General features: G+C 52.7%; 1 protein-coding gene across 2 annotated transcripts in view; it reads right to left on the bottom strand.

Annotated features, from left to right (window-relative positions):
• Window positions 1-8559, bottom strand: part of Adcy5 (adenylate cyclase 5) — a 151250-nt gene extending 142691 nt beyond the window's left edge. Inside the window, exon 1 of one of the 2 annotated variants that reach the window (XM_030249085.1) lies at window positions 8384-8559. Coding sequence is in view for 1 of the 2 variants with exons in the window: in NM_001012765.5 (NP_001012783.3) it covers window positions 5818-6954 (1137 nt within the window). In the remaining variant the exon portion in view is untranslated. Of the gene's footprint in view, window positions 1-5817; window positions 8190-8383 lie in introns of those variants that run through there. The other variant, NM_001012765.5, reaches the window with a different exon arrangement.
• Window positions 8560-13927: the final 5368 nt, after the last annotated feature.

The following is a 13927-nucleotide window of genomic DNA, read 5'->3' as shown; positions in this document are numbered from 1 at the left end:
AGCCTAGCAGGCAGCCTCTGGCTCCACTCGTGTGCCCCACTGACAGAGAGCATCTTATTTAGTCAACTGCAAACCCAGTTGCCAAAAGGCCTCCTACCTGGAGTGAAAATATGCCATTATTTTCTACCCTAAAACCTATCCTGGGAAGCAACCAAAACTGAGTTAGCACCTCTTGTAAACTCCAACAAGAAATCTCAGCAGCAACAGCAACAGCTTGTCTCATTCATTTCTCCTCTGTGGTACCCTTTACTCTGTCGACTGTCCCCTTAGAATTCAAGGTCTTCAGTCCTCTTACTAAACTAGTCACCTCCCTCTGAATTTTAGAATTAAACACTATACTTGACAAGATTCCAACCTTCCTATGAACTGGATCTCCTATAACAGAACCAAGAGTCCTACCTACCTGCTTTTCCCACAGCTCATTTGAGCTCACTGTCTATTAACTAGAAACCCCAGATTTTGTTCAAAGTGTTATAGAGATCTTTCCCATCTTGCACCTGGATATTACCTTGAGAAGGTTAAAGTAAGTGTGTGTGTGTGTGTGTGTGTGTGTGTGTGTGTACCTCTGTGTGTGTATGTGTGCGTCTGTGTACACATGCTTGCATGTGTGTGCTCATGTGTGCATGTGTATATGTATAAAATGTGTGGGTGCATGTGTGTGTATGTGAGCATACTTGCAGGTGTGTGTGCATGCCTGCATTGTGTATGTACATCTGTGTGTGTCTGTGTGTATGTATATATAAAACTTTGACTTTCCAGTTTACTGCATTACGTTTTGTATTTGGGAAAGAAAGTGAACACTAATCTTGCCCTCCACGAGCTAGCTACCCCTATCTGATAAGCATGGATGAGAGAAGGATATGCTAGAACATCACTTACGTAACTATACTCAAAGGACTTATGGGAATAAGCATGGTAAAGTTCTCAGAGCAAACTTTCCATTCCCAACACTCCTGGGAAGTAATCAATCCCAAAGTGAGCCCACCCCAAAATGGAAGAAGTTAGCTGAGGTATTACATAGGCCTTGTGAACAAGAAGTCACCCAGCTAGGAGCTGGCATAACCTAGGGAGACTCCTTCCTGGGGTTCCCTGCCCCACCCCTACTCCCACATTCGGCTGGAATCCTAGTGGCAGTTCCATTCATGTCTCTCAGGAAAGGAGGTGGCCTGGCCCAAGTCTGGGCCACAGTCTTATTCTGATGCCAACTGCCAGCTTTGACACGGGGACTCATGGCCAAGGCCTGTCTACACAGGACAACTTGGGTCCCAGCCCTTTTATACAGTGGGGTTCGGGAGGTTATCTATCCTCTGTATAGACAAACGTGAGCGCCCTGCTCCTCAGCAGAGACATGAGCTCTTACGTGCACATCAACTGAGACTGACTGAGCATCCCTACCAGCTCAGCAGCTGATCATTCTGACCTTCTGCTCACTAACAGGTTCCTCCCCCCGGCCCAGACCACTGATCCCCCACCCCCACCCCAAGACCTAGCAAAAGACGCCCACCCTCCAATCCTGCTCAAGCCCTGCCAGGAGCCACGTCTACTCCCCTCTAAGTAACCTGTCCTAGCTGCCTGCAAAAGGAAAACAGAATTGAAAACAATTAGAAAATATAACTAGCAAATGCAATTAGCCCAGGGGCTAATTGAGGGGGCGACAAACAGACCCTCCTCTGTTCCAGACTTCAAGTCAACCCTGACTCCAGCCTGCAGGCTTCACTTGTGGCCAGGTTGCCCTTGCACAGAAATACAAGTGATGAAGAATTAACTGGTGGAAGACAGTGCTGGGCCTGTAGGGTAAGTGTGTCCCCTTCCATGTGACCCAGCAGTAGAGTACTTTGGGGAGGCCATGATGGCTGATCAGAAGGCCTCTGGGCTATGTTCCAGAGGGAGGAGGAGGCTTCTCAGCTGATATTATAGTCCTGTGGTGCACACAGGATTTAGGAACATGGGGACAAGGGAGTAGATCACTCAAGCCCAGACCCTAGGCTCAAAGATTATAGGAAGAGCGGGTGGACCAGGCATTCCCTGGGGGCTCAGGTCAATAACGATCATTCATCATCATTAGAATAATGAGAAAGGCAAGGGCCCTTGGATGCCAGCCCAAAACAAGCAGGTCAGAGCTGCAAGGATCTCCTTTGAAAGGCTTTCCAGCCACCCCAGCACCAGTCAGACAGACTGACTGACAGACAAGCAGGCAGGCAGGCAGGCACATACACATATGCTTGTCCCTGGGCAGCCATGGGACTCTGTTGCTGGCCTATATCCTCATCCATCCCTGACTTCCGTAAGGCAGTCATTCACACGTGCTCAGTCACAGAACATCACCCACACAGTGCCTTGTGCCATTCTCATGGCTGGAACAACTGGTGACAGTTGTCAGTTCAAACAGGTACAAAAGACATGCGAGAAACCACTAAGCTAAGCTTCTCTGGCAGGGACTGGGAGAGAGGGCGAGGAGCTAAGGCAGATAGAAGTCCCCAGGGACGGGCATTCACTCAGCAAGCTCCCAAGAAACACACAGGGACAGAATCTTCTCCCCAGAAGCCATGCCAGCCAGGTTTAACGTGGCCACAAAATAAAACACCCCACATTTGAAAGGTGCCCCTACTTCCCAAAGAGCTTCTCCATTCATCTTACTTCCTAAGGTATCTCTGGGAGGAAGAAATGACCGTCTTCTGGAGTTCAAACGAACACCTCACCTACACAGGTCCCAAGGACATTGTCTCCAAAATATTCTTTGACAGACAAGCATGGGTAATAGTTGTGGGAGCATGCTTGTTTGTGTGTGAGTGCACACAGAGGTTTTATGTAGCAGAGTGGGATACAGTCAAACAAAAATGAGGTTACCATGGCAACAGGCTCCAGCATCATTGCAGCCTATTAACACAAGTGAGGAATGTGTTTGGCAGATGCTCGAGTGTTATTTATGGTATGGGTGTAGCAGAGGGACCTCTAACAGGCAAAGGAGGAGAGAAAAAAAACAACCTATGGCGCTCCTACTGTACCCCAGTGAGGGGATGAAACCATGACAGCCAGACATGAGCACAGAAGAGGCTGAAGACCAAAGGAGGAGGTAAAACTAGCTGAAAGGCCAAGGAAAGGGTAGGTGGGCAGATATCCACAGGGGTGCGCGAGTGGATGGAGGAGGGAAGGAGCAGGTGGGGAGAGAGGAAGGAGCACCCAGTGCCACCAAGAGGGGCCCCTGCACCTCCGGTCTTAGTAGTCTTCCAAGTGAAGACCAACATGTTAAGAAGCCAAGTACTGCTTCCCTAACCAAGCCTAGGGTGGAGCCCAAGCATCAAAGGGGCGGGCCGAGGGTGGAGCCCACGCATCAAAGGGGCGGGGCAAAGTACACACCAAAGCATGCTGAGAGCCCCCGGGCTATAGGAGAGTAGAGGTTAGCCTTGCAGACTTGAAATAATGTTTGCACAGTTTACTGTCAGCCTACTGCATGGCCAAGACACCACAGGGTGGAGAGGCAGGGGGTGGGGGTGGGGAGTGGAAGGAATCAGAGCTCAAATACAGAATAGGTTTACTATCACCACCTGTCCTGGGTATGTGTCTTCCTTAGGGAAAAGAACTTACCATCTAACCAGACACCCTCCAACACCTGCTGCTTTAGAGCAATCTGAGGCAGCTGGTCCATGACTGTTTCCCTGTCACCCAGCACAGTTTTTACTCAAGAAAGACACATTCTGGGTGATGCATAATCTGAATGGTAAAGTCAAGTACAAACAAAAACAAAGGTGCTGTTTTCTCTAAGGCCAAACAGAAAGGATGTTTGTGTTCCCATCTTGGCCCATTTCTATGGAGCTCTGCTAGACTTAGAGAGAAAAAAAAAAAAAGTTAAGTCTAAACCTACACTCCAAAACCTGCAGCCAATAACAAAGTCTAAAGACCACAGTGGGAAAAGAAGCCTGGTGTGTGGAAGGGTAGAGTAGAAAGGGAGGAGAGAAGGGCTAGCCTGAGGAACCACCAGGGAAAGTCCATCTGGCCAGCAAGATTGCAACAGTCTGTTCATGCTAAGACGAAGCTTGGATTTAGCTCCATCTCCGAAAGCCTATGTTCGGGACTGCTTCCTGTTATTGTCAGACCTCAGGCTCTCAAGTCTGATGCTGTAAATACCTTGAGCTAGAAACCTCCACTGCCACACACACAAACCAAAGGCTCTTCCTTCCAAAGAATAGCTGTGCCCACCCCCACTGACACAACGCCCATCTGAGACTGAAGCTCCATATCAACAGTAGCTACACTTTCAAACAACGACCATAGCTTAAAAGATTGCTCTCAAGCTCAAAGCTGATCTCTAAACCCCACCCTTTCTGATACCCGGTCAGAAAAAAACATCACTACCACCTATTTGACCTGGTCCACTCACTGGACCCCAACCAAGCTGGAGAGATGTTACTAAATCTCTAGTAAGTATCTAGTATACCTGGGGAAGGGGGTGGGGAGAGAGAGACAGAGAGCTCAGAACTCCCAGGAGGTTACACTAGCAAAGTCAATGGGTGGCTGAGAAGAACAAGTGTTTCAACTTGCCTCTGGGACCACTGTTAACCAAGCAGGGGGGAGAAAACCCACCATGGCCATGAGAGGAGATCTTCCCAAGAGGCGAGGCTCCACACGGAGAATGCTGGGAGTAGAAGGGGCATAGTCAACCGTAAGAGAGAAACTTGGGACCCACAGAGGTTCCTCCCAGTCACAGTGCCTCCTGAAGAGCCAGAACCTATACGGCTGTTATTTCCTATTTGAGGATGTACTAAGAGGGCTCAGAAGAGCATACCCATAAGGATGCAGAATTCAATAGGATCAAAGTCTGGGAAGAAGGTAGAAATGGAAAGGAGGAGGGAAGCAGTAACAACAGAATTCTGTTAAGAGGGCCTGTGAAAAGAGGCAGATACCAAAGGAGGTAGAGGAGTGTTTGGTGCGCTCTAAAGCCACACTCACCCACTTGCAAGACCCCAGTTGATGCTCCAACTGGGCAACATACAAATAAACAGGCCCCATAGGGCTCATAGACTGGGCCAGAGAACAGGGTGTGGATACCAGGGAGACTGTCTCACCCTGGGGTCAAGCCTGAGTCACCAGTTAGAATCATAAGTTTGCTGTCCTTCTGAGTCCTTTGTTTGCCCAACAGGTCCCTGTACGGATATAAAGTTCCTACGGGGCACCATCCAGGAATGTCCATTGGAAGGGAGTGTGGTGCTCTGCCCAGCTGGAAAGGGGATGGGAATCACACACATCTCAGGAGCTCCTTACCCCTTGTGCTAAAGGCAGAGTTGTGGCTTGGGTCACTTTGGAAGAGAAAGCTAACTTAATCAGTCCTGCTTAAAGAGCTCAACAACTCCCAGCAGTCCAGCCTCAGGGGGCAGGGTTACAGCCTCCTCCTTAAGACTGGGCGACAGTCTTCCACAAGGCTGGAACCAGGGACTAGCTAACAAACCCAGAGGAGCTCAGGAGGGGTCGGCTGCTAGAGGGTCCAGCCACTTAGGTTGGGAGTGTTGTTTATACAGGACCAGAAGTTCTGAGAGAAATAGGGACTCTGAACATTTCTCAAATCCCCCTTTCTTGCTTAAGTTGGCAATTGTGACTAGTTCGAGGAATGTCTTCTACCAGGCCAACAGCATTACAAGCCTTACAAGAGTAGTCTTTAGTAGGTAAAGAAGCTAGGCATGGCGTGATGTGGCGTGGCATGAAGCCTTGTCTCTCTGGTTACTTTTGACCACTTTTAACTGGTGTAGACTTCATCCCTTTTCTCTAAAAATCAGGTCGAGGTCTGCCTACCCCTCAATCAAGTGTGGCCTAGTGGGGCCCTACCTGTTTCAGCAGAAACTGGTCCTGGGAGTTGGTGTGCAGAGAGATGGCCAAGTGGAGAGCCGACAGAAGCACCCCGCTGAGCACCGCAGCCCTCATGCGCACAGGCAGCAGGGTGTAGATGGTATAGATGAAGAACACGGTCCACCAGATGCCCTCGGAGGCGCTGCGTGGCTGTGGCAGCAACAGGCCCACTACCTGGACGGCCAGCACCACTGCAATGAGCGCATAGCAGGCCAGGCCCATGTGGTCCTGGTGGAACGCTGCACGGTTGCAGAGCACGGCCATGATAAGGATCACGCCCACAGCAGCTGCCAACACGGCCAGGTAGGCTATCTGGAGCGGGGGGCGCGCCGCGTGGAAAGCCAGCATGACCAGGCACACAAGCACCAGCACGGCCATGAGCATGGTGAGACTGCTCTGGTTCAGGCGGAAGAAGTAGCGCTGGTACAGACGCTCCAGTTTGTCCGACGGGAACTTCTTAGAGCGGAATATCTGCAGCAAGGCCAGGCAGCAGGCGCCCAACGACAGCACCGCGCCGGTCCCAGAGCCTGACGCCACAGAACTGCCTCCATCCTCCGACCCGTCTCCATCCTCGACGATGCCAGTCCCGGGCTCCAGCTCCTCGGCCGCTCGGCCTTTTCCTCGACGCTCCTCCAGGCCCAGCTCCACCGAGCGGGGGCGCACCTCTGTGCCACCTGCGGCCGCTGCGGCCGCCGCCGAACTGCCGCTGCCGCCCGCAGGGGGCGCCCGGGTGCTGCCCCCTCCAGCCGCGCCCCGCCGCTGCCGCCTGCTGCCGCGACCGCCGTCGTCGCCACCGCGCTCCTGCCAGGCGGACTTAGAGCGGAAGCTGAAGCCGAAGCCCCCAGCCAGAGGGTCATCACCGCTTAGTGGAGGGTCTTCGTCGTCATCGCCACCGCGCCAACGGCTGGCCAGGCGCTGCTGCTGTTGTGGGGTCACCGCTCCCCCAGATCTCTTGGTGGAGCCGCGGGTTGATCCCCCGGGGGCGTGGGGGTAGCCATTGGCGCGGGAATCGGCTTCTCCCCAAGCGGCGCGATGCTCCGGGCCTCCCCGGGGCGCTGGCGACGCCGCTGTCTGTGCAGCGTAGCCCGGGGGGCTCACGCTTTTGGAGCCGGACATCCCCCCCTCGGCCTCGTCGTCTTCTTCCTCTTCCCCCGGGGGCCGGGCCGGGGGTCTCCAAGGAGAGGGCGGACAGCCAAGCAGGGGGACCAGGCTAGGGTCACACGTCGAGGGAGGCCCGGGGCCCTGCGCAGCAGCGGGACATCGTGGCACCCCCGTCCTGAGCGGTGGAGGACAACGGGAAGGCTAGCGGGGAGACAGCGCAGCCCCGAGGTGAGAAGTAGCTACGAATTAGAGTCCAGAGTCCCAGGTCCGAGACGGAGTTGGCTCCGAGCGGTGGCAGTGGGGACAGCTCTGACTGCTGCGCCGGACGCAGAGATGTCCGGACTCCTGGCTCGCGTCGAGCTCAGGCTGGGAGTTGAGGAGCAGGCGGGACGGAGAGGTGTCCTTGCGGGCGGCGCCTCTCCGAAGCTGGCAGTTCCCGGGCGCGGCGCTCGTGGCTTTTGCCTAAGCCGAGAGCAGCGACTCTCCCAGCAAGGTGGCGGCGAGGGCGGCTCGGCAGGGGTCCCGGCACGGAGACGCAGCGGGTGCCCTTTGCTCGCAGCGCACTGGGAGCGACTGGGAGGTGCAGGCTCCTGCCAGCATTATTTTCTTACGAGGGGTGGGGAGGTGGGATGGGGGGTGGAGAGGACGGGGGAGGGGGCGGCGGGCGGAGCAAGAGCTCCGGAGCCCCGGGGAGGAGGGTCCTGGAGCCCGGGGGGGCCGTCGCCCGCATCCCCCACCTCCGGAGGCGCGAGTGGGAGCGTGGCCCCCGCGAAAGGCGAACAGAGCCTCCGGCGTGCCCGCGCAGGGGGCGGGGGCGAGGACCGGCTCCTGCGGTGCGGCCCTTCCCCTCTCGTCTCCTCCTGTCCCCCAGACCCAGCAGGCCGGCCCGTTCCGGCAGGTCCCGAGGGTTGAGTCGCTAGCTCCGCAAGCCCTGGGTTCCTCGTTGCCGGCGGCTGGCCCACCGTAGCCGAGCGCAGAACCACTACGCGGAGGGCGGAATCCGGCGCAGCGCCGCCGCCGTTCTGCCCCAACGCAGGCGGGCTTCTCCCGGGGACCACGGCATCCAGCGATGGAGGGCTGCGGCTCAACAGCAGCCGGCCGATAAGGGCCGGCCGAAGAGCCGCGGCGCCCCGGGGGCGCTCCCGAGGGGCCCGAGGGAGCCCGGCTCCGGGCGCGCCATGCACGCCTCGGGCCCTGCGCCGCTCCGGCCGCTCGCGCCGCTCCTCCCTTCTCGCCCGCTCGCCGCCGCCGCCGCCGGAGCGCCCTCCGCATCCCCTCCTCCCGCCGCCTCCCCGCCCCCCGCGCCGCTCGGGCCTCGGCTCACAGCGGCGTGCGGCCGCCTCCGCCCTCTGCCCTGCCGCCGCCCGCGTCCTGGCCCCGGCACCCCGCGAACATACTCAAGCCGGGCCCGGGAGCCGCAGGGACCCCCGCTCCCCTTCCTCACCTATATTTTCACTGCGCCCCTCCCTCCCTGGTGCCTGGAGCCGGGTCAACGGGCGGATCCCTCGTCGGACCTGGGTAGCGGGCAATCCACCCCCGATCGGGTCCTGCGACCCCAGTCCTATCTCCCCTCTTTTTATTACCCTTTTCTCCCCCACCCCCATTCAGCCCAACTTCAGCTACGGTGCTGCTCCCCCCTTCTCTGGTCCGGCTCTATTGGCCGCTTCCAGAGCTGTCAGACTCGAGTCCGGCGCTCTTATTGGGCGATTCTGTGGCCCGGCGACGGTGCCAACGGAGGGCGCGCCGGGTGGGGGGCGCCCCGACCGCTACTGCCGCAGGGAACTGGAGACAGAGTCCCTAGAGAGGACGGAGGGACCCAGAGCCAGACCCGGAAATGAACTAGGGAGATGCAGAGACTGAGGATGTCTGGGGCACAGAAAGACAGCGATGGAAAAGATGGAGTTGCTAGCAGTGGGTGAGGCCGATGCAGCCAGGGTGGGGCGAGCAGGACCACTTTGGAGCATAGTTACTAAGAGGAAACACCACTGACAGCTGTGGGAACACCTGGCGTTTATAAGGAGCCCTTTGCCTGTTCATGTGTTTTAAATCCCATGTGGTTCTAGTAACAGCCATGGGCTCGGATGGGGGACAGGGCCTGTGTAGCTATTTCCTATTTGCAAATGTGGAAACTGAGGCTCTAAGAACTTAGCCAACTTGGAATACACCACACAGGTCTCCTAACCCACAATCCAAAGATCTTTTCTTCAGTGCTACGCTGGCTTCCACACCTACCCAGATGCTCCCACAGGCAAGCTAGTCTCCTTGCCAGTCAGGGAAGCAAAAATGACCCTTCTGGGAACTCCTGAATAAAGGCAAGGGTAGACAAGAGTAGACAGCTGAGTAGAAGATCTGGGTCTGTCTGCCTCTTCAGCTCCCTTGACCCCCTAAGCTGTCCTAACCGGAGTTCTGGCAGTTTTGCTTGGGGAGGGTGACTTGTATGCTGTCAGCCCCTTCATCCTTCTGCCGTCCTCCAAAGTTGACAAGAAGCCTAGAGGTCCACATCCTCCTCCACTGCTCATCTCCTTGGCAACTGAAGATAAACCTTGCCAGAGCTGCAAACCGGGAGGAGAGAAAAAAAGAATTCCAAGGGATCTGCGTAAACGGGATCTTGAGTAATCCTCCAGCCTTTGAGTAATCTATGGTTGGCTAAGTAGTAAAAGCAACACGAACCTAGCCAGCCAAACCCTATCGCGCTGGAAACTTGCAAAGCATTGTACCGGGCTGGATGCTACCAGGAAAAGACAGCAAACTGGGTCTGGAACTCGTGTAATCAGGGAGGGAGCAAAGCTGGCCAGCCCCTCTGGCTCAGCCACACTCACTAGGCAACAGGATTCCAAGAGCCTGTCAGTGTACGGCAAAAACCATTGTTTCCCTCTGTGAGTACCAAATCGATTCTGGGGGTGCAATCTAGGTCCAGCAGGGAAAGAAGATGGGCAATATTTGTTAAGCTTCTTGGTACTGTAGGGATATTCTATTGTCAGTGTCAAACACCAATAAGAGAACAGATTTAGTTGTGATCTTAATTGGTTTTTCTTTGTGATTTGGGAATCAAGCAACAGCTCGTTCTGGGTAATAGACTGAGTGATCTGATGAGCTACACAGAAGCGCTTCAGCTTTCTAGACAGAAAATGGCTGAAGAGGCAGAATCGGAACAAAGAGGGCATAGCTCATTTCAAAGAAGGTGAAACCGGAGTGGGACTTCCTTATCTTGTCAAGGCTGGCACGTTTGGGAAGTTCACACCTGCATAGTCTCTCTCTGTCCCCCTAGGGAAGGTCAGATGATTAACAATGTGGCCTGCTGGGACTTGAGTCTGGTGCAGGGTCTCAGTTTGAATCAGCCACCTCCTGTAAATTTTGCTCAACTGACTTAAGGAAAGGATTACTCCAGCATAAAGATGAACACATTTCCAGAATTCTGCCATTGTAGCAAAGATGTTTAAGAGACACTTGGGACATAGGCAACTGCATGCACAGAAGGCATGTAGACAGCGAGGTTACTGGGCAGCCTTGCATCCTTGAACCTGTTCTCACTCCTCCTCCTCCCTCCCTCTCTTCTCTCTGCCCCCCACCCCCCACCCCCCACCCCAATCCTCCAGTCCTGCTAATTGAACCTAGGACTTCTAACCTAGCAGTAGTCCCTACCCTGACATTATTTCGTTTGGTTTTTTTTTTTTTTCCACAACAAAAACTGTGTGCATCATAATAATGTTAATGGTTTTCATGTCAATAAACAGTTTATTTACAATACTCAGTTTAAACACATTCTCACTATGTAAACCGGACTGGCCTTGAACTTGTAAGACCCCTGCCTCAGCTTCCTGAGCACTGGGGGTTACCAGTGCATACCACTACATTGGACTAATGTCCCTTTTCTTGTTGGAGTAAAATTCCATTGTGTGGGTATATTGGAACTGGCATAAGCGACACTCTTCTGTTAACTGTTACTCATTTTCATGGTCATTCATAAAATATCCCATTCTTTTAGGGGTAATAAGCAATTTGATAGATAAATCTTTACATGCATCCTTAGTTACAGCCTTGGGAGAAATTCCTACAAGTAAATTTGCTCAATCAAAAGATGAGCATAATAGCCTTAGAATATTTCAGAAATCTGCCACCAGCCCTTGACTCGAGAGGTACCAACTTGCCCTTGCCCTTGGATGCTCTTGGGACACACCCATATTTGATTCCTTTTAACTAAAACTTAGGTCATCTCCCAAGTAGCTCACTGCTCCTTGTGCTTTCTCACAGACAGTGGAATGACTGTGCCCAAATTCATTGTGAGTGTCAATCTGTCCATATCTGTCTCTTCCTCAGCACCCTCATTACCACCTTTATCCAGATGGTCCCCCTCCATGCCTAGACAACTTCTGGCCCACTTCATCTTATTGTATCCTCTCTGAAAACCATCCCCCATCACTTCCAATATTACCCAGCCCCTGGACTGTTCCACAAGACGCTGTAGATACTAACTCTTTCCTCTGCAAGTTATCAACACCCGGGGGAAGCCCTTTTTAAGGCTCCTGTACCTGCCCTGGGGCTCGTAAGCACTCCTACCTCCTCTGCTCCCAGGGTACCTTGCTTGCATCAGCACATGGTTTGGACATTTTTACAGACCTGGAAGCACAGCCTACAAAGTTAGTATTGTTCGTTCTGTACCCAGTGTTAAGCCTGGTCCCTGACCCAGTAATGAGCAGGATAATGGCCTCAAGTGTGAGTGTGGAGGGGGCTTGCCATGGTAAGTGGAGATGGACCATTGGTCTGCATGCTTCAGCATGGTACAGAGAAGCGGTTTTGAAGACAAAGGGGAGAGCAGGCAGAGAGCTAGCCCAGCAGTTAACAGCGTTTGTTGCTCATGCAGAGAACCCAGATTCAGTTCCTACCACCTACAAGTTACAAGTTACAAGTTGATGTAACTTCAGTCGCAGGGGTCTGACTCCTTCTTCTGTAGTCTCTTCACACGTGTACATTTTATACATGCAAGCGAACTGGCTCACGCCTTTAATCCCAGCACTTGGGAGGCAGAGGCAGGCGAATTTCTGAGTTCGAGGCCAGCCTGGTCTACAGAGTTAGTTCCAGGACAGCCAGGGCTACACAGAGAAACCCTGTCTCAGAGAAACAAAAACAAAAACAACGACACAAAATAATAAACCTACAAAAACATTAAATAAGGAAGTAAGGCTATGGAGGTTCTTGCTGCCCAAGCATGAGGATATAAGTTCAGATCCCCAACACCCACATAAAAGCCAGCCTATAACACCAGCCAGCTTAGGCACAACAGCAAGTTCCAGGTTCATTAAGAGGACCTGTCAAAAAAAGAAGATGCAGAACATAGAAACTGACATGGAGACCAGCCTCTGGCCTCTCCAGATGCTGGAAAAGCATGCATTTGAGGCCAGGAGTGCCCTGGTGTTAGGAGGAGGCAACCTCTGGCAGTGAAAAGAGATCTCTCAAGACCATAGACAAACCAGGAAGCTATTTCCGAGCAGATGTAGTCTGGGACAAGAAGTGACAGCCACAAGAATAAGACCACTGGATGGAAGAGTCTGAGGATTGTTCCCTGTGTGTGGGAGGAGTCCTTTAGCTCGGGAGATTACTCAGGAAAGCCAGGACCACAGGGTGGAAAAGCAGTTCCTAAGGATGTCCAGGCTGTGCAGGAGAGGTAGAGGATATTAGTCTGAGGCTCTCTGGAATAAGCTCACACTTTTGCCAATGGGAATCTCAGCACTTGTTCGCCACCGCACCGAGGGCCTTTGAAAAACAAAAACAAAAACAAAAAACGTGTCTGTAGTCAGATCTACTGTCTTAGTTAGACACCATAACCAAGGCAACTCTTATAAGGACAATATTTAATTGGAGCTGGCTTACAGGTTCAGAAGTTCAGTCCATTATCATCAAGGCAGGAACATGGCAACATCCAGGCAGGCATGGTGCGGGCAGAGCTGAGAGTTCTACATCTTCATCTGAAGGCAAACAGGAGACTGGGTTCCATGAAGCTTGGACAGGGTATTAAAGCCGATGCCCACAGTGACACACCTATTCCAACAAGGCCACACCTCCCTGGACCAAGCATATATAAACCATCACATCTACTCTGGCCACCTACCCCTTATGTCTCTGTCACCCTTCAAGACTTGATTCTACAATATTCCAGACTGCTCTTGTCAAAGAATATATCTACTTTAGAATCAGAATATTAGAACGTAAGTGCTTTAGAATATGCAGTTGTTCCTAGAGAAGTCAGTTCTGATAGTATTCTCCTACTTACAAACTTGTTTACCTACTCAGCTTAAAATCCCACTAGTGGAGTGTCATACTTTGGGCTAATACACACACACACACACACACACACACACACACACACACACACACGAATGCAGAAAATCCAGAGACAGAACATAGATTAGTGGGTTTTGAGGCCTAGGGGAGAAGAGGACTGGGTAGTGACAGCTCATGGGTAGATTTAGGGTGGTGAATATGTTTTAAAATTAGATTATGGTGATGATTGTATAACTCTGTATATATACTAGAAACCATTGAATTACAGAATGGAATTTCTGGGGAGATGGCTCAGTGGGTAAAGTACTTGCCTCTCAAACATGAGGGTGAACATTCGATTTCCAGCACTCACATAAATTCTGGGTGTGGCAATGCACATAACTCGGTGACTGGGGTGCACTTTGTGGTGCCAAAGTTCTGTCTCGGGGCTGGAGAGATGCTCAGCACTAAAGAGCACTTGCTGCTCTGCCAGGGGACTGGAGTTTGCTTCCCAGCATCCACATCACACAGCTCCCAAATGGCCTGGAACTCCAACATCAGAGATCCAGCGTCCACTTCTGGCCTCTCAGGGCGCTTGTACACAAGTGTCTATGCAGGTGCGTGCACATAGACACACTCACACATATAATAACCTCTTGAAAGTTCTGTCTCCATACAGTAATTTAAAAATAAATGCAAGTGTTCTTAATATGTTGAAGGATTTGGGCAG

Source organism: Mus musculus, chromosome 16, assembly GCF_000001635.26.
Source record: "Mus musculus strain C57BL/6J chromosome 16, GRCm38.p6 C57BL/6J".
NCBI lineage: Eukaryota > Metazoa > Chordata > Mammalia > Rodentia > Muridae > Mus > Mus musculus.
The sequence above is the reverse complement of the archived record's forward strand: the minus strand, read 5'-3'. Positions and strand labels throughout refer to the sequence as shown.